The sequence below is a fragment of the Delphinus delphis genome, chromosome 2, assembly GCF_949987515.2.
Source record: "Delphinus delphis chromosome 2, mDelDel1.2, whole genome shotgun sequence".
Classification (NCBI taxonomy): Eukaryota; Metazoa; Chordata; class Mammalia; order Artiodactyla; family Delphinidae; genus Delphinus; species Delphinus delphis.
The window spans coordinates 144714813-144739320 of NC_082684.1; the positions used below are offsets into that span (position 1 = coordinate 144714813).

The window sequence follows — 24508 nt, forward strand, 5'->3', positions numbered from 1 at the left end:
TTTTTTGCTGAGATTAACATTCAAATCAGTGGACTTAGAGTAGTAAATCAGATCGCCTCCTATAATATGCATGGGACTCAGCTGATCAGCTGAAGCCCTTAAGAGAACAAAGATTGACCTCCCCCGAGCAAGAAGGAATTCTGCCAGCAGATAGCCTTCAGACTTGAACTGCAAGTTCCTGGGCCTCTAACCTGCTGGTCTGCCCTGCAGTGATAATTACCTGAGCCAGTTCCTTAAAATGAATCCCTCCCTCCCCTCCCCCTCCCTCTCTGTTTCTCTCTGTCTCTCTCTGTCTCTCTGTCTCCCTGTCTCCCTCTCTCCCTCTCTCCCTCTCTCCCTCTCTCTCCCTCTCTCTCCCTCTCTCTTCCTCCCTCTCTCTCTCTCTCTGTCTCTCTCTGTCTCTCTGTCTCTCTGTCTCTCTCTCTCTCTCATAATGGCTGATAGAATTGTAAATACACAAAAACACACACACTATTGGATCTTTTACTCTGATGAACCCTGACTAATACAGAGCCCAATCTCATCAATGTTAGGAAAATCAAGGCTTGATTGATGACTGGCCTTCAGGGTGAGAGAGCTGACTGAGGAGAGGGAAGGCTCGCTTTTGCTCTGCCCTGGTACATGCTGAGCACATGGAGAAGAGATGAAAACCAAGGGTCATAAACAACTATGAAACAAATTCTATTTTCGTGTGTGTGTGTGTGAGAATGTGGTTTTTCTTAAGCATCCATGTGGAAATGGAACATGCTGAACTTTGAGTCAAGTCCATAGCAACCATAGCTAATGAAAAATTAATCAAGAGTGGTAAACCCAAGACTTAATTGAACGATGGCTGACACCTGTGTACCATTTACCAACCCTCCTCTTCCAGTCAGTCCCCCAAAGTGCTTTCTCCATGGACCAGTCTTTCCAGCTGCCTCATCTTTCTGTCCTTCAGCACAGAATTTCACAAATAACTGACAGGAGCCTGGCCAGTTCGGAACAGAAAGTAGGGGAAGGAACAGGCAATTGAGATTGGGTATGAGAAAAACAGTGAAAAAAAAAAAAAGGAAAGAGAAAAGGACTTGGTAGAGAGGGAGAGAAAAAAGTGGAAGGGGCAATAAGGGGAATCCATTTCTCTGCACAGATATCAGAAACAGAAAGCCTCATAGGAAGCTCTATGCTGAGGAATTCACAAATTTATTTCCCTTCCAGCTCTATACTTCTACAAAATGTCACATTTCCTCTCTTTGTATTTCTCTGTGATCCCACCGCAACAAAAGGTTTTCCTCAGCGACCCAAGGGTTTAGGCTGTAAAGTGCATGTACTCCACATTAAAAGTAAATTCTTTTTTTTTTTAACTTTCTGTGCTTTTTATCTTTTTAACTGAAAGATTTTTAAATTTTATTTAAAAAATATTTTATTTAAGTATAATTGCTTTACAATGTTGTGTTAGTTTCTGCTGTACAACGAAGTGAATCAGCTATATGTATACATATATCCCCTCCCTCTCAGACCTCCCTCCCCCCCACATCTCGGTCGTCACAGAACACTGAGCTGAGCTTCCTGTGCTTTATAGCATGCTCCCATTAGCTATCTGTTGTACACATGGTAGTGTATATATGTCAATCCTAATTACCCAGTTCGTCCCACCCTCCCCTCCCCCCCCACCGTGTCCACATGTCTGTTCTCTATGTCTGCATCTCTATTCGTGCCCTGCAAATATGTTCATCTGTACCATTTTTCTAGATTCCACATATATGCGTTAACATACGATATTTTTCTCTTTCTGGCTTACTTCATTCTGTGACAGACTCTAGGTTCATCCACAATCTCTACAAATGACCCAGTTTCGTTCCTTTTTATGGCTAATATTCCATTGTATATATGTACCACATCTTTTTTTTTACATCTTTATTGGAGCATAATTGCTTTACAATTGTGTTAGTTTCTGCTTTATAACAAAGTGAATCAGTTATACATATGCATATGTTCCCATATCTTTTCCCTCTTGTGTCTCCCTCCCTCCAACCCTCCCTATCCCACCCCTCCAGGCGGTCACAAAGCACCGAGCTGATCTCCCTGTGCTATGCTGCTGCTTCCCACTAGCTATCTACGTTACGTTTGGTAGTGTGTATATATATGTCCATGCCTTTCTCTCGCTTTGTCACAGCTTACCCTTCCCCCTCCCCATATCCTCAAGTCCATTCTCTAGTAGGTCTGTGTCTTTATTCCTGTCTTACCCTAGGTTCTTCATGACATTTTTTTTCTTAAATTCCATATATATGTGTTAGCATACGGTATTTGTCTTTCTCTTTCTGACTTACTTCACTCTGTATGACAGACTCTATGTCTATCCACCTCATAACAAATAGCTCAATTTCATTTCTTTTTATGGCTGAGTAATACTCCGTTGTTTATATGTGTGCCACATCTTCTTTATCCATTCATCCGATGATGGACACTTAGGTTGTTTCCATCTCCGGGCTATTGTAACTAGAGCTGCAATGAACATTTTGGTACATGACTCTTTTTGAATTATGGTTTTCTCAGGGTATATGCCCAGTAGTGGGATTGCTGGGTCATATGGTAGTTCTATTTGTAGTTTTTTAAGGAACTTCCATACTGTTCTCCATAGTGGCTGTACCAATTCACATTGCCACCAGCAGTGCAAGAGTGTTCCCTTTTCTCCACACCCTCTCCAGCATTTATTGTTTCTAGATTTTTTGATGATGGCCATTCTGACCAGTGTGAGATGATATCTCATTGTAGTTTTGATTTGCATTTCTCTAATGATTAGTGATGTTGAGCATTCTTTCATGTGTTTGTTGGCCATCTGTATGTCTTCTTTGGAGAAATGTCTATTTAGGTCTTCTGCCCATTTTTGGATTGGGTTGTTTGTTTTTTTTTTATTGAGCTGCATGAGCTGCTTATAAATTTTAGAGATTAATTCTTTTTCAGTTGCTTCATTTGCAAATATTTTCTCCCATTCTGAGGGTTGTCTTTTGGTCTTGTTTCTGGTTTCCTTTGCTGTGCAAAAACTTTGAAGTTTCATTAGGTCCCATTTGTCTATTTTTGTTTTTATTTCCATTTCTCTAGGAGGTGGGTCAAAAAGGATCTTGCTGTGATTTATGTCATAGAATGTCCTGCCTATGTTTTCCTCTAAGAGTTTGATAGTTTCTGGCCTTACATTTAGGTCTTTAATCCATTTTGAGCTTATTTTTGTATATGGTGTTAGGGAGTGATCTAATCTCATACTTTTACATGTACCTGTCCAGTTTTCCCAGCACCACTTATTGAAGAAGCTGTCCTTTCTCCACTGTACATTCCTGCCTCCTTTATCAAAGATAAGGTGACCATATGTGCGTGGGTTTATCTCTGGACTTTCTATCCTGTTCCATTGATCTATCTTTCTGTTTTTGTGCCAGTACCATACTGTCTTGATTAGTATAGTCTGAAGTCAGGGAGCCTGATTCCTCCAGCTCAGTTTTTCGTTCTCAAGATTGCTTTGGCTATTCGGGGTCTTTTGTGTTTCCATACAAATTGTGAAATTTTTTGTTATAGTTCTGTGAAAAATGCCAGTGGTAGTTTGATAGGGATTGCATTGAATCTGTAGATTGCTTTGGATAGTAGAGTCATTTTCACAATGTTGATTCTTCCAATCCAAGAACATGGTATATCTCTCCATCTATTTGTATTATCTTTAATTTCTTTCATCAGTGTCTTATAATTTTCTGCATACAGGTCTTTTGTCTCCTTAGGTAGGTTTAATCCTAGATATTTTATTCTTTTTCTTGCATTGGTAAATGGGAGTGTTTTCTTGATTTCACTTTCAGATATTTCATCATTAGTGTATAGGAATGCAAAGAGATTTCTGTGCATTAATTTTGTATCCTGCAACTTTACGAAATTCATTGATTAGCTCTAGTAGTTTTCTGGTAGCATCTTTAGGATTCTCTATGTATAGTATCATGTCATCTGCAAACAGTGACAGCTTTACTTCTTCTTTTCCGATTTGGATTCCTTTTATTTCCTTTTTTTCTCTGATTGCTGTGGCTAAAACTTCCAAAACTATGTTGAATAAGAGTGGTGAGAGTGGGCAACCTTGTCTGGTTCCTGATCTTAGTGGAGATGCTTTCAGTTTTTCACCATTGAGGACGATGTTGGCTGTGGGTTTGTCATATATGGCCTTTATTATGTTGAGGAAAGTTCCGTATATGCCTACTCTCTGCAGGGTTTTGGTCATAAATGGGTGTTGAATTTTGTCGAAAGCTTTCTCTGCATCTATTGAGATAATCGCATGGTTTTTCTCCTTCAATTTGTTAATATAGTGTATCACGTTGATTGATTTGCGTAAATTGAAGAATCCTTGCATTCCTGGAATAAACCCAACTTGATCATGGTGTATGATCCGTTTAATGTGCTGTTGGATTCTGTTTGCTAGTATTTTGTTGAGGATTTTTGCATCTATGTTCATCAGTGATATTGGCATGTAGTTTTCTTTCTTTGTAACATCCTTGTCTGGTTTTGGTTTCAAGGTGATGGTGGCTTCGTAGAATGGGTTTGGGAGTGTTCCTCCCTCTGCTATATTTTGGAAGAGTTTGGGAAGGAAAGCTGTTAGCTCTTCTCTAAATGTTTGAAAGAATTCGCCTGTGAAGCCATCTGGCCTTGGGCTTTTGTTTGTTGGAAGATTTTGAATCACAGTTTCAATTTCAGTGCTTGTGATTGGTCTGTTCTTATTTTCTATTTCTTCCTGATTCAGTCTTGGCAGGTTGTGCATTTCTAAGAATTTGTCTATTTCTTCCAGATTGTCCATTTTATTGGCATAGAGTTGCTTGTAGTAATTTGTCGTGATCTTCTGTATTTCTGCAGTGTCAGTTGTTACTTCTCGTTTTTCATTTCTAATTCTATTGATTTGAGTCTTCTCCCTTGTTTTCTTGATGAGTCTGGCTAATGGTTTATCAATTTTGTTTATCTTCTCAAACAACCAGCTTTTAGTTTTATTGATCTTTGCTATTATTTCCTTTGTTTCTTTTTCATTTATTTTTAATCTGATTTTTATGATTTCTTTCCTTCTGCTAACTTTGGGTTTTTTTGGTTCTTCTTTCTCTAATTGCTTTAGGCGCAGGGTTAGGTTGTTTATTTGAGATGTTTCCGGTTTCTTAAGGTAGGATTGTATTGCTATAAACTGCCCTCTTACAGCTGCTTTTGCTGCATCCCATAGATTTTGGATCATCATGTCTCCATTGTCATTTGTTTCTAGGTATTTTTTAATTTCTTCTTTGATTTCTTCAGTGACCACTTCGTTATTAAGTAGTATATCGTTTAGCCTCCATGTGTTTGTATTTTTACAGATCTTTTTCTGTAATTGATATCTAGTCTCATAGCGTTGTTGTCGGAAAAGATACTTGATACAATTTCAATTTTCTTAAATTTACCAAGGCTTGATTTGTGACCCAAGATATGATCTATCCTGCAGAATGTTCCATGAGCACTAGAGAAAAATGTGTATTCTGTTGTTTTTGGATGGAATGTCCTATTAATATCAATTAAGTCCATCTTGTTTAATGTATCATTTAAAACTTGTGTTTCCTTATTTATTTTCATTTTGGATGATCTGTCCGTTGGTGAAAGTGGGGTGTTAAAGTCCCCTACTATGAATGTGTTACTGTCAATTTCCCCTTTTATGGCTGTTAGTATTTGCCTTATGTATTGAGGTGCTCCAATGTTGGGTGCATAAATATTTACAATTGTTATATCTTCTTCTTGGATCAATCCCTTGATCATTATGTAGTGTCCTTCTTTGTCTCTTCTAATAGTCTTTATTTTAAAGTCTATTTTGTCTGATATGAGAATTGCTAGTCCGGCTTTCTTTTGGTTTCCATTTGCATGAAATAACTTTTTCCATCCCATTACTTTCAGTCTGTATGTGTCTCTAGGTCTGAAGTGGGTCTCTTGTAGACAGCATATATATGGGTCTTGTTTTTGTATCCATTCAGCCAATCTGTGTGTTTTGGTGGGAGCATTCAGTCCATTTACATTTAAGGTAATTATCGATATGTATGTTCCTATTCCCATTTTCTTAATTGTTTTTGGTTCGTTATTGTAGGTCCTTTACTTCTCTTGTGTTTCTTGCCTAGAGAAGTTCCTTTAGTAGTTGTTGTAGAGCTGGTTTGGTGGTGCTGAACTCTCTCAGCTTTTGCTTGTCTGTAAAGGTTTTAATTTCTCCATCAAATCTGAATGAGATCCGTGCTGGGTAGAGTAATCTTGGCTGCAGGTTTTTCTCCTTCATCACTTTAAATATGTCCTGCCAGTCCCTTCTGGCTTGCTGAGTTTCTGCTGAAAGATCAGCTGTTAACCTTATGGGGATTCTCTTGTGTGTTTTGTTGTTTTTCCCTTGCTGCTTTTAATATGTTTTCTTTGTATTTAATTTTTGACAGTTTGATTAATATGTGTCTTGGCGTATTTCTCCTTGGATTTATCCTGTATGGGACTCTCTGTGCTTCCTGGACTTCATCAACTATTTCCTTTCCCATATTAGGGAAGTTTTCAACTATAATCTCTTCAAATATTTTCTCAGTCCCTTTCTTTTTCTCTGCTTCTTCTGGAAACCCTATAATTCGAATGTTGGTGCATTTGATGTTGTCCCAGAGGTCTCTGAGTCTGTCCTCAGTTCTTTTCATTCTTTATTCTGCTCTGCAGTAGTTATTTCCACTATTTTATCTTCCAGGTCACTTATCCGTTCTTCTGCCTCAGTTATTCTGCTATTGATCACATCTAGAGTATTTTTAATTTCATTTATTGTGTTGTTCATCGTTGTTTGTTTCATCTTTAGTTCTCTAGGTCCTTGTTAAATGTTTCTTGCATTTTGTCTATTCTATTTCCAAGATTTTGGATCATCTTTACTCTCATTATTCTGAATTCTTTTTCAGGTAGACTGCCCATTTCCTCTTCATTTGTTAGGTCTGGTTGGGTTTTATCTTGCTCCTTCATCTGCTGTGTGTTTATCTGTCTTCTCATTTTGCTTATCTTACCGTGTTTGGGGTCTCCTTTTTGCAGGCTGCAGGTTCATTGTTCCCATTGTTTTTGGTGTCTGTCCCCAGTGGCTAAGGTTTGTTCAGTGGGTTGTGTAGGCTTCCTTGTGGAGGGGACTAGTGCCTGTGTTCTGGTAGATGAGGCTGGATCTTGTCTTTCTGGTGGGCAGGTCCACGTCTGGTGGTGTGTTTTGGGGTGTCTGTGGACTTATTATGATTTTAGGCAGCCTGTTTGCTAATGGATGGGGTTGTGTTCCTGTCTTGCTAGTTGTTTGGCATAGGATGTTCAGCATTGTAGCTTGCTGGTCGTTGAGTGAAGCTGGGTGCTGGTGTTGAGATGGAGATCTCTGGGAGATTTTCGCCGTTTGATATTATGTGGAGCTGGGAGGTCTCTTGTGGACCAGTGTCCTGAAGTTGGCTCTCCCACCTCAGAGGCACAGCACTGACTCCTGGCTGCAGCATCAAGAGCCTTTCATCCACACAGAAAAAAAGGAAAAGGGGAAAAAATCATAAATCTTGCTCTCAAAGTGCACCTCCTTAATTTGGGATGATTCGTTGTCTGTTCATGTATTCCACAGATGCAGGGTACATGAAACTGATTGTGGAGCTTTAATCTGCTTCTGAGGCTGCTGGGAGAGATTTCCCTTTGTCTTCTTTGTTCTCACAGCTCTCAGGTGCTCAGCTTTGGATTTGGCCCCGCCTCTGCGTGTAGGTCGCCGGAGGGCGTCTGTTCTTTGCTCAGACACGACGGTGTTAAAGGAGCTGTTTATTTGGGGGCTCTGGCTCACTCAGGCCGGGGGGGGGGGGGGGGGGGAGGGAGGGGCACGGAGTGCAGGGCGCTCCCCGGAAGGGGGGCATGGATAGTGACCTGTGCTTGTACACAGGCCCCTTGGTGGAGGCAGCAGCAGCCTTAGCGTCTCATGCCTGTCTCTGGGGTCCGCGCTTTTAGCCGCGGCTCGCGCCCGTCTCTGGAGCTCCTTTTAAGAAGCGTTCTTAATCCCCTCTCCTCGCGCACCAGGAAACAAAGAGGGAAGAAAAAGTCTCTTGCCTCTTTGGCAGGTCCAGACTTTTCCCCGGACTCCCTCCCGGCCAGCCGTGGCACACTAACCCCCTGCAGGCTGTGTTCACGCCGCCAACCCCAGTCCTCTCCTTGCACTCCGACTGAAGCCTGAGCCTCAACTCCCAGCCCCGCCAGCCCCGGCGGGGGAGCAGAGAAGCCTCTCGGGCTGGTGAGTGCCAGTTGGCACCGATCCTCTGTACCACATCTTCTTTATACATTCATCTGTCGTTGGACATTCAGGTTGTTTTCATGACCTGGCTATTGTAAATAGTGCTGCAGTGAACATTGGGGTACATGTGTCCTTTTGAATTATGGTTTTCTCAGGGTATATGCCCAGTAGTGGGATTGCTGGGTCGTATGGTAGTTCTATTTTTAGTTTTTAAGGAACCTCCACACTGTTCTCCATAGTGGCTGTATCAATCTACATTCCCACCAACAGTGCAGGAGGGTTCGCTTTTCTCCACACCCTCTCCAGCATTTATTGTTTGTAGACTTTTTGATGATGGCCATTCTGACTGGTGTGAGGTGATACCTCAGTGTAGTTTTGATTTGTATTTCTCTAATAATTAGTGATGTTGAGCATCCTTTCGTATGCCCCTTGGCCACCTGTATGTCCTCCTTGGAGAGATGTCTATTTAAATCTTCTGCCCAGTTTTTGATTGGGTTGTTTTTTTGATATTGAGCTCAATGAGCTATTTGTATATTTTGGAGATTAATCCTTTGTTGCTTCCTTTGCAAATATTTTCTCCCATTCTGAGGGTCTTGTTTATGGTTTCCTTCACTGTGCAAAAGCTTTTAAGTTTAATTAGGTCCTATTTGTTTAATTTTGTTTTTATTTTCATTACTCTAGGAGGTGAGTCAAAAAAGATCCTGCTGTGGTTTATGTCAAAGAGTGTTTTTACTATGTTTTCCTCTAAGAGTTTTATAGTGTCCAGTCTTAACATTTACACCTTTAATCCACTTTGAGTTTATTTTTGTGTATGGTGTTAGGGAGTGTTCTAATTTCATTCTTTTAAATGTAGCTGTCCAGTTTTCCTAGCACCACTTATTGAAGAGGCTGTCTTTTCTCCATTGTATGTTCTTGCCTCCTTTGTCATAAATTAGGTGACTACATGTGCGTGGGTTTATCTCTGGGCTTTCTATTACTGTACCATTGATCTATTTTTCTGTTTTTGTGCTGGTACCATACTGTCTTGATTACTATAGCTTTGTAGTATAGTTTGGAGTCGGGGATCCTGATTCCTCCAGCTCCGTTTTTGTTTCTCAAGATTGCTTTGGCTCTTTGGGATCTTTCGTGTTTCCATACAAACTGTAAAATTGTTTTTTCTAATTCTGTGATGAATGCCATAAGTAATTTGATAGGGATTGCATTGAATCTGTAGATTGCTTTGGGTAGTATAGTCATCTTCACAATACTGATTCTTCCAATCCAAGAACATGGTGTATTTCTCCATGTGTTTATGTCATCTTTGATTTCTTTCATGGGTGTTTTATTGTTTTCTGAGTACAGGTCTTTTGCCTGTTTAGGTAGGTTTATTCCTAGGTATTTTATTCTTTTTGTTGCGATGGTGAATAGGATTGTTTCCTTAATTTCTCTTTCTGATCTATCGTTGTTAGTGTATAGGAATACAAGAGATTTCTGTGCATTAATTTTGTATCCTGCAACTTTACCAAATTCATTGATTAGCTCTAGTAGTTTTCTGGTGGCATCTTTAAGATTTTCTATGTATAGTATCATGTCATCTGCAAACAGTGACAGTTTTACTTCTTCTTTTCCAGTTTGTATTCATTTTATTTCTTTTTCTTCTGATTGCCGTGACTAGGACTTCCAAAACTACGTCGAATAACAGTGGCAAGAGTGGACATCCTTATATTGTTCGTGATCTTAGTGGAAATGCTTTCAGTTTTTCACCATTGAGAATGATATTAGCTGTTGGTTTGTCATATATGGCCTTTATTATGTTGAGGTAGGTTCCCTCTGCCCATTTTCTGGGTAGTTTTTATCATAAATGGGTGTTGAATTTTGTCAGAAGCTTTTCCTGCATCTATTGAGATGATCATATCGTTTTTATTCCTTAATTTGTTAATATTGTATATCACATTGATTTGTGTATATTGAAGAATCCTTGCATTCCTAGGACAAATCCCACTTGATCATGGTATATGTTCCTTTTGATGCGTTTTTGGATTCTGTTGGCTAGTATTTTGTTGAGGATTTTTGCATCTATGTTCATCAGTGATATTGGTCTGTAATTTTCTTTTTTTGTGATATCTTTGTCTGGTTTTGGTATCAGGGTGATGGTGGCCTCGTAGAACAAATTTTGGAGTGTTCCTCCCTCTGCTATATTTTGGAATAGTTTGAGAAGGATAGGTGTTAGCTCCTCTCTAAATGTTTGATAGAATTCGCCTGTGAAGCCATCTGCAGAATTCACAGATTCATTTCCCTTCCAGTTCTAAAATTCTATACTTCTATAAAATGTCACATTTCTCCTCTTTGTATTTCAGTGTGATCCCACTGCAACAAAAGGTTTTCTTCAGCTACCCAAGGGTTTAGGCTGTAAAGTGCATGCACTCCACACTAAAAGTAAATTCTTGCATTAGTTATCCAAACTGTTTGAAATGAGGAACCAAATTTTCAGCTCATATCTCCCTCTTTATCAGCAAATAGTAATTTAAAGCCAATTACCAGGGCTGTGATTCCCCAGTGACAGACTGTGGGCTATTAAAATTAATCCTGACAGAAGATCCTTGCTGCTTTCTCCAAGCACATTCAGGCCATTGGTTTATGAACAGGATGAACAGACGGCCCATCCCAGAGGGCTTGAGGGAGGAAGTACGTTAAAATGGCTGCCTGCATCTTTGTTTGCTCAGCTGCTTGGAAAAACTAAGACTGAGGGAAATGGGATTAATCAAGGGGGCAGTTGCCCATGGAAAAAAAATAGGAAGACTCTGGTGAGAAAATTCCAGCCAAATAAGGTTCAAGTCAAAGGGAAAGAATTCTTATCTCTTCAGACTTTCACACGGTTGAGTGTTGTTTGGTGACAAATTTCCCATTTCAGGCCACCACAGTGTTTTATGATATTTTTGTTAGCATGTGAAGAGAGAATTCAGGAAAAAAAATTAAATGTTTGATTCTCTAAAGTTCAGGTGATTTACTTTGTAATTAGCAACATTAATGAAGATTAATGGTTAGATATGTGACTAATGGTGATTGAATAACACCTTTCTATGATTTTTCATATGAATAAACTCACAAATCAGAAAAAAAAAGTCCTTGAAAGCTCACATGTACTGCTGTGTGGTACAGAATATACAGACCCTGTAGCTGAGGCTCCTCCTCCTCCCTCTCCCATTAGGAGACAATCTTTTTTTTTTTCTTTTTTTACATTTTATTGAAGGATAGTTGATCTACAATGTTGTGTTAATTTCTGCTGTACAGCAAAGTGATTCAGTTATATATACTTTTCCATATTCTTTTCCATTATGGTTTATCATATTGGATATTGAATATAGTTCCCTGTACTATAGGGTAGAACCTTGTTGTTTATCCATCCTATATAAACTAGTTTGCATCTGCTAATCCCAAACTCCCAATCCTTCCCTCTCCCAAACCCCTCCCCCTTGGCAACCACAAGTCTATTCTCTATGTCTGAGTCTGTTTCAGGAGACAGAATCTTGAATAAGATGTAAAATATCTTCCCCTCTCCTGACTTATTTCACTTCCCTTTGATGCATTGGCTAAAATTCCACCAATAAGAAAATTACTAGGTTAAAAAGGATCTTCCTTTGAGACAGTAGATATTTCTAGAAGGGTTGTGGCCTATCAGTCATTTACAGTTGAGTATGAATTTGTTCCAAATGGCTTTCTCACAAAAGGCTAGCAGAGGTGATGACTTGCACTAAAAGAGTGGGCTTTTGTTAGGAGGGAAAGCGAGAAAATGGAGAGAATTTTGAGCAATTGGAGAGGAAGAGTAGACCAGAGAAAGTGTTATAACAGAGAGTTCAGGTGCCAGGAAGACCACAGAAGGCCTCCTTTTCACAATTTGGAGAATATGTAGGCCAGGCAAAAAGGGAGGATGTCAAAACCAAACTTTGCTTAGAATTGGTTCAGAGTCCCTGCTGGAGGGCAGACCCTCCTATACGTAAGTGGACCTTGTCTAAGATTCTTCATAAAATATCCTGTACATTGTTTAAGGGAGGTAATTTGCAAAGTCACTAAAGGGTGAAATTTAATAATTTCCTTTCAAGTTTCATGGGAGAGGGATTTGAGAGTTGTGCTGTTAGTGGAGGGAAAGTAGAACCAGGTCTCTACCACAATGCTGGCACACTGTATGTCTCACTCTTTGGAATCTGATGTACATCAGAGGCCATAAAATAAAGAAACTGGTGATCGGCAGCAAAATGGACTTAGAGAAAACTGACCACCCTTCTCCTCTCATGAGACCTGGCCGGAATCAAGTATCTGGTCACCTTTAATTTTCTGGCTTGCATGAAAAAGAACACAGCTAGCTCTGAAAAGCTTCAGCTAGGGGGAATAGGAGAAAAGGAGCAAGGGATGCCCATATAATATAGAGTTGGGAGAATGACCAAGGAAAAAAATGTCATCCTTGATTTTCTTCTCCAAAATTTGGAGGAGAGAATAGTCAAGCATAGTATATAGAGAGTAAAGGTGATCCAGACCAGAGAAGTGAAGGGGTGGTGGTGAAATTTGTCAATCTCCAGCCATGATTTTGGGAGGAGAGGGTTTGTGTACCGCTAACTTTGTGGCCAGTTAATTTCCCCAGGCCTCAGTTTTCTCCCATTTAAAATGAGGGTATTGAACCAGACAAACTCTAAGGTGTATTTCAGTGCTTAAATTATAGTATTCGAGGATGACTGATGTTATTCTTTGACAACATCTGCATCTATTTAAGTTCATAAATGTTGAAGAAATATTTGGTATGCAGTAAACCAGGAAGCAGGTAGCTCCCTTTAAATAAATAGTCATCCAACATTGATGAAGTTTAGGGTATTATCAACCTTTGCTGGACTCCTGTGGTTGCCCATATCTTGTGGGACTGGATCATGTTTTCCATCACCTAGAATTCTTGGACTTAATTTAATTTTTATATCTAATGGATGACAGCTCTGAGTAATTTAAGATTGTTTATAAGGTTAAAAAAACCTGAAGTTGTCAAAATAGCAGAAGACAGACAAAGGGTAATGAATGATGTGGGAGGAACATCACTGCAAGCTAACTGGAGAAAAAGGTGGTTTGAAGGAATAAGTATTTTCTTTATAATGCACAGAAAGAAAAACATTAGATAATGTAAATAAAGGGTTGCAGATTCCGGGTCTTTGGCCACATCCAATCTACAGATGAATTTGCTCAGCAGCACAGAGTTTTTCAAAATAATGAATTTGAGTGACTTTAAGATGGACATGTACTTATAATCCTGGTGAGCACCCTTCTTGCCTCTTCCTGCCACCAGCCACTCACCCCCATTATCCTACCACAGACCCTTGCCACCTTTTTTTTTGACCCTTGCCACCTTGATGCAAACTTCCTGGGCACCAGGACATTTGGGTGTGTGATGCAAGTATAAATGAAAAATGTGGGCCAACTCTTTTTTTTTTTTGAGAGGCTGCAATTACAGTCAGTCATCCATATATGTGGGTTCCACATCCACGGATTCAACAAACCTTGGAACCAAAATATTCAGAAAAAGAAAAAACAATTCTGGAAAGTTCCGAAAAGCAAAACTTGAATTTGCCTGTGAGTGGGAAACTATTTACAAAGCATTTACATTGTATTAGGTATGTAAATAATCTAGAGATGATTTAAATTATACGAGAAAATGTGCATAAGTTTATGCAAATACTACACCATTTTATATAACAGGCTTGAGCATCTGTGGATTTTGGTATTTGTGGGAATATGGGGCCTGGAACCAATTCCCCCACCTTCTCTTGATACTGAAGGATGACTGTGATACCATGGAAACTTCTCAATCACTTCCTAGATCACTTGTTATAGGAAGGTGTTCTTTACCTCTAAATCTGTTTTCCTAAGGCCTTCTGTGTTTTAAGAATCTCTACAGGGAATTCCTTGGCAGTCCAATGGTTAGGACTCCACGCTTCCATTGCAGGGGGCACGGGTTCGATCCCTGATCAGGGAACTAAGATCCTGCATGTTGTGCAGTGCGGCCCCCCCCGCCCCCCCCCCAAAAAGGAATCCCTACAAATGGTTGTCAGGTGATTCATAGAGTTAATGTCCCCACAGATTGTAAACTTCATTGATATTGCAAGTTTGGTTTTGGGGGGCGCGGTTTGTTTTTGCTAGAATCAAGTGTAAAAAGTGGATATTAATTCAAAAGAACTGAACCTTTTCTGGGAAAAACCAGTTAGCATGATTTGTAGTCAGACTAATAAATGCTCTAGTCAAAGGATATAATCTTGTTATTTTGAACAATTGCTAAGAAATTGTTTGCAAGCATCTCTAATAATATATAGAGTTTGTTTACAAAGCTTGATTGAACATTTTTATCTATAGCAAAAGCCATTTTAAAAGGTCAAAGAAAATTATGAATCTTTATGATTACTGTAGAAACATTAGCATCTTTACAACTACATTTTCTGTTTTAAATTCCGTATTGGGATTTTGTGATAAAAAAGGTCAACTTGAGACAGCCCTTATTTCCTTCCCCCAGCCCTCCAAAAATGTTTAAATAAATTTGTGGGTACCATAAAGATATTTTATTTTAGGGTTGGGCCACAAAGTGACCAGTTAAGATTTTTCAGGCTGAACATGCATTGTTTAGGAGGTGGCAAGTTAGAGGGGAAAAGGGAGAATTAAAATATTTGCAAGATGTCATTAATCTCCAGCAAGAGCCAAGAGTTGTTTTTTTCCCCCTTCATTTCAGAACTAATCCAGCTTTCTGTTATTTGGCTCAGAAAAGTCTTAAATCTGTAACAAGAGAGTAACTTCCTGTTCTCAAGAGAATGGCTGCCAAAGAAAACATTTACAAGAAAAGTCCCAGGGCCAAAAAATTGCCTACTAATTATTTCTCAGCCCCCCACACCCCTAATTCAGGAAGGTGAATGCTGTAAATGCTGTATGTTAAAACTCAAAAGTATGTGTTGAAAAATTAAGAGAAAACCCCTAAGAACTGTTTGCCATTTATTTATATTTTATTGCATTCAAATTACATCAGTTTTATGGCCTTTGGGCACAAATTAATGTTTCTTATAATATTTTGTTCAGAATTCCACAAAGATTATACTATACCTTCATCTGAATACATTATGGAAGTTTTTACCTGGTACCTTCCCAACTGAAGAAGAGAGAAGCAGCCCCAGCATTCAGGAACTCACCTAGTCCCACCAGCTGCAAGCTGGCCTGATACTCAGCAGTGGGTCTTGGTTTTCTCCTTGGGGATCTATCTATTCAGTGCAGTGTCAGTCAGAATTCCAGCAGCCCATAGGTAGAAACTGACAGACTGTAAAATTCATATGGAAATTCAAAGGTCCTAGAATAGCCAAAACAACTTTGAAAAAGAACAGAGTTGAAAAGCCTATACTACCTGACTTCAAGGGCTTAAGATAAAGCTACGGTAATCAAGAGAGTGTGGGACTGGTGTTAAGATAGACAACTAGATCAGTATAACAGAGTGTATAGAAATAGACCTATGCATGTATGGGCAGTTGATTTCCAACAATGGTACAAGGGCAATTCAGTGGAAAATGGGTAGTCTTTTCAACAAATGGTGCTAAAACAATTAATTGGACATCCATATGCAAAAACCTCTTTGATTTATACTTCATACCATGTATTAGTAATCTAATCCTGCCTAACAAATTACCTCCAAACTTTGCAGCCGTCTCCCTGTGGTCTCTTTGCCTCTGGTCTCTCTTTCCAGAAACATATCTCCAGTCTTTCTTTGGGGCTTGTCCTCCTCTGACAAAGTCAAGTGAGTTATTCTCAAATTTCCATATAAGGAAAAGGAGTCTATGGTTTATTTAATCTTATGTTTATCCAGACACAATTTTTTTTTTTTTTGCCCTACTTTCCTTCTGCACAATCCTACTCACAAGTAAGCATTATTCATTGTCTCTAATGTGTGTCCAATAAGAGGAAATCCTTGGGTTTAAAAATATTCATGTGCAACACCTCCTTCACAGTAGTGACTAGTACCAATAGCAGGGGTCAGTTGTTGGTATCGATTGTAGGCATGTCTCTGGCGCAGTGCTGGAAACTTTTCCCATGCTGCTTCGCATGATCATCACAGCAGGCCTCTGCGGGGCAGGGGGTGGGGGCGGGTGGAATTCCATTTCCTTCCTAGGCAGAGCTGCTCATGGGAGCCCTGCACCTTGAGAGCAGAGGTGACCCGCCCAAGGGAGTATTGCAATTTAGTGGCAATACCGACTCCAGGCTTCCCACCCCTGTTCTGGAATCAGACGGGCCTGGGTGGTTTCAGGCAATTTTCATCTCTCTTTGAGTTTCCATTTCCTTAACCACAAAATGGTGGTAGTGACATTTTCTACACAGAACTGCTATGAAGATTGACTGCTTGCATGCTGTGCCTAGGTCCGTAACTCTTGGTCTCCTTTACTTCCCCCAGCGAAGCCTCCTTCTGGATACTTTTCATTTGTAGATTTCTCCATGCTTATTGAGGTGTGGAATGAGTCCCCTCCTTTATAGGAAACTGCCCCTAAGGAGCTTACATGGATGAAGAGAAAGGAAATGGACACGATGGTCAGTCTTTTGATGTGAGAGTAGAAAAGAGGGGAGCAGGAAAAAAGTACCCCTGGGATTCAGAGACATCAAAGACTAGGAGGAGACAGACTCACTGGGAATAATTTTCGATGAGGATGAGGGTATTGAGGGTACACATCTGTGTGTCCCCAGCACCTGGCATGCACTGCTTGAACTGAACTGGCCTCTGAGTCTGGATGTCAGGGAGATCACTATGGTCTGATGTGGCCTGAAGTAGGACAGGAAGGAATCCTGCCCTTCCTGTCACACCCCTCACCCCACCCTCTGTCTTGGGGACCACCCTAGAACTCCTGGAGCAGGCCAATGGCATTTGGTGGGGAGAAAGAGGGTGCCCAGAGTAGACAGACACGTGGACCAGCTCAGGTCCAGTCTTGGTTTGTGCACCCTCTGTCGGGGAGACCGTGTCACATCACCAAACTCCAGAGACTTCCCAAATGTTCCTCTCTTCCCAGCTAGCCCTGAAAGGAACCCTCTGGGGCATGTGCCACCCAGACTCAAACCCCATGTCAGGCACGTGGCCTGAATTTTTTGTCCCAATGGCTGACTCTTGCTTCTGACTGGGACACCAGCTTCTTCTAAGTCAGCCCAGTCCTATTTCCATTCGGCTGCCCGGTACTCTCTGGGCCCTGAGGACACTTAAAGGCCTGCATCTCACACCTGCACGGTCCCGAGCTCAGGTATCCAAAGGCAATATCCTGAAGGAACTTTATTCACTGCCTGTTTGGGGGGGCGTGCCTGCGTAAAGCAGGCAATTTTATATACACCTTCATTTCTCACTCCCAGTGCTGGCAACGGAGTCAGGAAAGAACATCCTCATACCGTTGGTGAGAGCTTTCAGTGGACTCCAATTTCCAGAGGCCAAGTTGGAACCACGTACATGAAAAGACTTAAATGTGCCTAACTTGTGACCCAGCGATTCCTCTTCTAGGAATTTATCCTAGGCAAGTGTACAAAGACATGTGTACAAGACGGTTCAGCAGAGGATTGCTTTAAAAAGAGTAAAGACAGCCTCCAAAATTCCAACATCAGGGGATAGGTCAAGTAAACCATAGTACCTCAATAAACTGGAATCCAGCTAGCTGTAAGAAATAGTGGTGTAGCTCTATACATCTGTATCTATATAGAATGATATGTAAGTGATTATATATGTGGTTACAAAAGTATGTAGTGACAATAGGTAGCACTTACTAAGTGCTTACTATGTGCCAAGCACTGTTCTAAGAACTCCACAGATATTAGCTCATTTAATCTGCACACAGTGACAGTTGGGAAAGAACTGTCACTGATCCCATTTTACAGGGACTCAAAGAGGTTCTGTGCTCAAGCCACACACTAGTGACTAAGCTGAAACAGTCTCCAGAGCCCATGTTCCTGAATACCACGATTCTGCTTCTCAGTATAGGGTCCTATGTGTGCTAAAACAAAATGAATGGGGGAGGGGGGTGTGTTTAAGAAAGTCTGGAAGGATTGGAATGAGAATATTAATTGAGGCATTATCATAGGAATACATTTTTAAAAAAAAAACTTAACACACTGCTGTTTTTCATTTCAGTTAGATAAATTTGCTGTGTAATATTAGAGATCATTCCCCTAGTTCTACACGATACCCGTGCTTATGAGGAGGTTGAAGAACAAACGGCACTCTTTCAGATGGTGGGTTGAGTGTCACTAATTTTGACAAAGGGTTGAGAAGGATCAGCTCTGGTTTTTTTCAGTTTCAAGTCTGTACCACTGAGGAAGTCTCTTCAGTGGTCTTTTTAAATAGTTCAAATAATCTTTAAAATTCTCCACATGTTGAAGGTATATATAAAAGTATAAAGGGCCCAGGGACACCTTTAATGCTATGGAATGATCCCTGGCATCCTTTGAATTTAAAATCACTAATTTTTTTCCTTTTTTTGACTGTTTTAAGAAAAGAAAAAACGGGACGGGGGCGGTGATGTGGAGTGCTTGCAGAACAGTCTTTGTTGTATTAAAACCGACATTCTTTATGCCATGTTTCATTTAGAAGCTGTTTCCACACCAGCTTCTCCAGGGGCCCAGGGGTTGCCATACCTTCTGCCACTCTGAGTCCTGCTTCCCTACCTCCTGGTCCCAAGGCCTGCCTTTTCCTGAAATGCTCCTCCTTGGGGCTGCGCTAGGAAACGGTTTCTCATGCTAGAGCAGCTCAAAGGGTGAAGGTAGCCAGGAGTCAACAGTGCTTTAAAACACACCTCAGAATGGCAGCACCCTCCTCTGCGTCCATCCCCAGGCCAGGCCTCTGCGTGACCTACCTCAGTTGGCACTCACATTGGCCTATCAGGCGTGATTTTCCTTTTTTGAGTTGAAGTGTAGTTGATTTACAGTGTTGTGTTAATTACTGCTGTACAGCAAAGTGATTCAGTTATAGATAATATATATTCTTTTCCATTATGGTTTATCGTAGGATATTGAATATAGTTCTCTGTGCTATACAGTAGGACCTTGTTGTTTGTGCATTCTATGTATAAAAGCTTACATCTGCTAACCCCAACCTGCCACTCCATCCCTCCCCCAACGCCCTCCCCCTTGGCAACCACCAGTCTCTTCTCTATGTCCGAGATTCTGTTTCATAGGTTCATTTGTGTCATGTTTTAGATTCCACATGTAAGTGATATCATATGGTATTTGTCTTTCTCTTTCTAACTTACTTCACTCAGTATGATAATCTCCAGTTGCATCCGTGTTGCTGCAAATGGCATTATTTCATTCTTTTTTATGACTGAGTAGTAGTAATCCATTGTATATATGTACCGTATCTTCTTTATCCATCTATTGATAGACACCTAGGTCGTTTCCATGTTTTGGCTATTGTGAATAGTGCTGCTATGAACATAGAGGTGCATGTTTCTTTTTGAATTACAGTTTTGTCCAGATATATGGCCAGGAATAGGATTGCTGGATCATATGGTAACTCTGTTTTTAGTTTTCTGAGGAATCTCCACACCATTTTCCATAGTGGCTGCAGCAACTTTCATTCCCACCAACAATGTAGGAGGGTTCCCTTTCTCCACACCCTCTCCAGCATTTGTTACTTGTAGAATTTTTAACGATGGCTATTCTGACTGGTGTGAGTTGGTACCTCATTGTAGTTTTGATTTGCATTTCTCTAATAATTGGTGATGTTGAGCATCTTTTCAAGTGCCTATTGGTTATCTGTGTTTCTTCTTTGGAGAAATGTCTATTTAGGTCTTCTGCCCATTTTTGGATTGGGTTGTTTGTTTTTTTGTTATTGAGTTGTATGAGCTGTTTGTGTATTTTGGAAATTAAGCCCTTAATGGTCACATTGTTTGCAAATATTTTCTCCCATACTGTAAGTTGTCTTTTTGGGTTTTTTTAATGGTTTCCTTTGCTGTGCAAAAGCTTGTAAGTTTGGTTAGGTCCCATTTGTTTATTTTTATTTCTATTGCCTTGGGAGACTGATCTAAGAAAACATTGGTACGATTTATGTTGGAGAATGTTTTGCCTGTGTTCACGTCTAGAAGTTTTATGGTGTCATGTCTTATGTTTAAGTCCTTAAGCCATTTTAAGTTTACTTTGTGGAAAAAATATGGAGTGCTTCATGAATTTGCGTGTCATCCTTGCTCAGGGGCCATGCTAATCTTCTCTGCATTGGTCCAATTTTAGTATATGTGCTGCCGAAGCGAGCACCGGTAGGTGTGATTATCCCAAGTTTTTAGAACATGAATTTGATATTCAGAGAGCTTTGATGACATGCCCAAGGTCCCACAACCACAATTTAAATAAAAATTTGGTTTCAAAATATGCGTTTTCCTCTTGACATTGTCCTGACTTGTGGTGATTTACTCAACTGAGTTGCTTTGCTTTCTTTCTTTGGCTTTTTTTTTAAGCGGGGGAGTAAGGGGTAGAGAGTTTGGGCACAAGGGAGCATGATTTTTTTTTTTTAAGTAAAAATGATTTTTTTAATTTTATAAACATGAATGCATCTTACTGTTTCTAGAAGGTAGGTTAAGTAGATAAATTTCAGGGTTTAAAGACACACACACACACACACACACACACACACACACACACACACACACACACACACACACACACACACACACACACACACACACACACACACACACACACACACACACACACACACACACACACACACACACACACACACACACACACACACACACACACACACACACACACACACACACACACACCCTTCTCTTATGGTGACTGTACTGATTGAAAGATTATGGTGCCCTGACCTGGACAGTCCAAAACCTGATTCTGTTCTCTACCCCTTCTACACAGTCATGGATGACACACAATGATAGCATCAGTAGAACAAAATATATGGCATTTATTAAACATGTGACATACGTTATAATATCAAAGTAGAGCATGCTTGAACAAATCACTCATTCCTTTCACAAAAACACCAATTAATATCAAAAACATTAAGTGATTAAATTTCCACAACATATAAAATTCTCTTTCAGTTAAAGTGAGAAAGAAAGAAAAAATAAATCACAGGTTGAATAAATACAGTGATTTCAGCTGGCCCCTTAAAGGCATAAGGCACAAAGTAAACCAAGGGGTTAGCACGTCAGAATGAAGCGTGTCTGCCCACATGAGGACCGGCTGCAGCCGAGGCTCCCACACCCCTGCACAGGTCCTCGGCACCTGCCCCTTCCTTCCCAGCGTCACATTTCCCCATGTGCCTGCACTCCTGCGGACAGGCTTCCCTGTAGCAGAGAAACACCGCCTCTAATACTTCTACGGGTAAATAAAACCTTCATGCTGTAACAAATGATCCTGGCAATAAGTAACATGAAATTTCAAGGTAATGCCTTATTTCCTCCCAGCCGAAGTCTAGTAAAACAGAAAATAGTGAGGAAATTCTCCTGATAGGACTCAGTGTCCGCATGGAAAGCTAATGACGGCCCAGTACAGCAGGGTACATACACTGGTTGGGTGTTTGAAATATGACCTTGAAACCTCTCTCTCCTGCCTTCCCCCTCCCCCTCCACTTTCCTTCATGTTTAAGAAGTGGATCAGAACCTCAGCAGTTTCCACTGCAGCTTAAACAGTGTATAGGACGAAGCAACAGTCACCCTTTCCAGACTTCAAGCCGCAGGGTTCCAGGGCCTTTGTCCATCAGTGAAAAGTGCACGTCTCCAAGTGCTTAAGTCAGAGTTTTCTTCATGGTTAACTCCAGGACTCGTGTGTATGGGGTATAATTCCTGGAAGCCACCGCGATCTCACGAGTCCTACCTGTTTGGCTGAGAAATGAGAAAATGCAGTCAGGAATATGAAACAAAACTTACCGTATGCTTCACGTGGTAAGATAACTCTAGGAAATCCTTTTCAACACTTAAAAATAGACTGCAGTAATGTAGTTGAATATTTCATTTAAATATTATGAGGGAGGGAGAGAAAACCATAATTCAAAAAGAGTCATGTACCACAATGTTCACTGCAGCTCTATTTACAATAACCAGGACATGGAAGCAACCTAAGTGTCCACTGACAGATGAATGGATAAAGAAGATGTGGCACATATATACAATGGAATATTACTCAGCCATAAAAAGAAACAAAATTGAGTTATTTGTAGTGAGGTGGATAGACCCAGAGTCTGTCATACAGAGTGAAGTAAGTCAGAAAAACAAATACCATATGCTAACATATATATATATAGAATCAAAAAAAAAAAAAGATTCTGAAGAACCTAGAGGCAGGACAGGAATAAAAACGCAGATGTAGAGAATGGACTTGAGGACACGGGGAGGGGGAAAGGTAAGGTGGGACGAAGTTAGAGAGTGGCGTGGACATATATACACTACCAAATATAAAATAGATAGCTAGTGGGAAGCAGCCACATAGCACAGGGAGATCAGCTCGGTGCTTTGTGACCACCTAGAGGGGTGGGATAAGGAGGGTGGGAGGGAGACGCAAGAGGGAGGCGATATGGGGATATATGTATATGTATAGCTGATGCACTTTGTTATAAAGCAGAAACTAACACACCATTGTAAGCAATTATACTCCAATAAAAAAAAAAAGTACATTAGTGGTTGCCAGGGCCTAGGAGAAGGAGGGGATGGAGTTTGACTGCTAAGGGGTACAGGGTTTCTTTCTGGGGTGAGGGAAATTTTCTAAAATTAGATAAGTGATGCTGGTTGCACAACTTTGTAAATATACTAAAAACTATTGAATTGCACATTCTAAAAGGATGAATTCTATGCTATGTGGATTACATCTCAGTAAAACTTATTTAAAAAAGAAAAATATGAGGGACCATTATTTTTAGCAATTTCTTTAAAAAGTTTTATTGGAGTGTAGTTGATTTGCAATGTTGTGTTAGTTTCAGGTGTACAGCAGAGTGATTCAGATATACATATATTCATTCTTTTTCAGATTCTTTTCTCATATAGGTTATCACAGAATATTGAGTACAGTTCTCTGGGCTATACAGTAGGTCCTTGTTGGTTATTTATCTTATATATAGTAGCGTATGTATATTAATCCCAAACTCCTGATTTATCCCTCCTGCCCACATTTCCCCTTTGATAACCATAAGTTTTCAATACCTGTAAGTCTGTTTCTGTTTTGTAAATAAGTTCATCTGTATCATTTTCAAAAAATAGATTCCACATGAGTCATACCATATGATATTTGTTTTTCTCAGTCTGACTTACTTCACTTAGTGTGATAATCTCTAGGTTCATCCATGTTGCTGCAAATGGCATTATTTTATTCTTTTTTATGGCTGAGTAATATTCCATTGTATATATGTACCACATCTTCTTTATCCATTCCTCTGTCAATGGCCATTTAGGTTGCTTCCATGTCTAGGCTGTTGTAAATAGTGCTGTAATGAACATTGGGGTGCATGAATATTTTCTAATTGTGTCTTTCTCCAGATATATGCCAAGGAATGGGATTGCTGGATCATATGGTAGTTCTATTTTTAGTTTTTTAAGGAACCTCCATACTGTTCTCCATAGTGGTTGTACCAATTTACATTCCCACCAACAGTGTAGGAGGGTTCCCTTTTCTCCACACCCTCTCCAGCACTTAACTGTTTGTAGACTTTTTGATGATGGCCATTCTGACCGGTGGTAGGTGATACCTTACTGTAGTTTTGATTTGCATATCTCTGATAATTAGTGATGTTGAGCATCTTTTCATGTGCTTTTTGGCCATCTGTATGTCTCCTTCGGAGAAATGTCTATTTAGGTCTTCTGCCCATTTTTGGATTGGGTTGTTTGGTTTTTGTTGTTGTTGTTTTTTCACATAGAGCTGCATGAGCTGTTTGTATATTTTGGAAATTAATCCCTGTCAGTCACTTTGTTTGCAAATATTTTCTCCCATTTTGTGGGTTGTCTTTTCGTTTCATTTATGGTTTCCTTTGCTGTGCAGAAGCTTTTAAGTTTAATTCGGTCTCATTTGTTTATTTTTGTTTTTATTTTTTAATTTTATTTTTTTATTTAAGTATAGTTGATTTACAATATGATGCCAATCTCTGCTGTTCAGCAAAAGTGACTCAGTTATACACATACAGGCATTCTTTTTTTATATTCTTTTCCATTATGGTTTATCATAGGAGATTGGATATAGTTCCCTGTGTTATATACATTAGGACCTTGTTTATCCATCCTATCTATAATAGTTTACATCTGTTAATCCCAAACT

The 24508-nt window shown here is 40.0% G+C and overlaps 1 protein-coding gene, 1 long non-coding RNA gene and 1 other non-coding gene across 11 annotated transcripts in view; 1 reads left to right on the top strand and 2 right to left on the bottom strand.

Annotated features, from left to right (window-relative positions):
- Positions 1–24508, top strand: part of LOC132420962 (uncharacterized) — a 75058-nt gene that overhangs the window by 1973 nt on the left and 48577 nt on the right. The window lies entirely within an intron of this gene.
- LOC132421509 (U6 spliceosomal RNA) lies at positions 20391–20497 on the bottom strand. Its single transcript, XR_009518753.1, has one exon. It is a non-coding gene; the product is annotated as a U6 spliceosomal RNA (small nuclear RNA).
- Positions 21151–24508, bottom strand: part of MYZAP (myocardial zonula adherens protein) — a 133776-nt gene continuing 130418 nt past the window's right edge. For all 7 annotated transcript variants that reach the window (XM_060005899.1, XM_060005898.1, XM_060005896.1 and 4 more), the window contains one exon: positions 21151–22092. In XM_060005899.1, the coding sequence (XP_059861882.1) occupies positions 21996–22092 (97 nt within the window). In that variant the 3' untranslated portion in view covers positions 21151–21995. The remainder of the gene's footprint in view (positions 22093–24508) is intronic.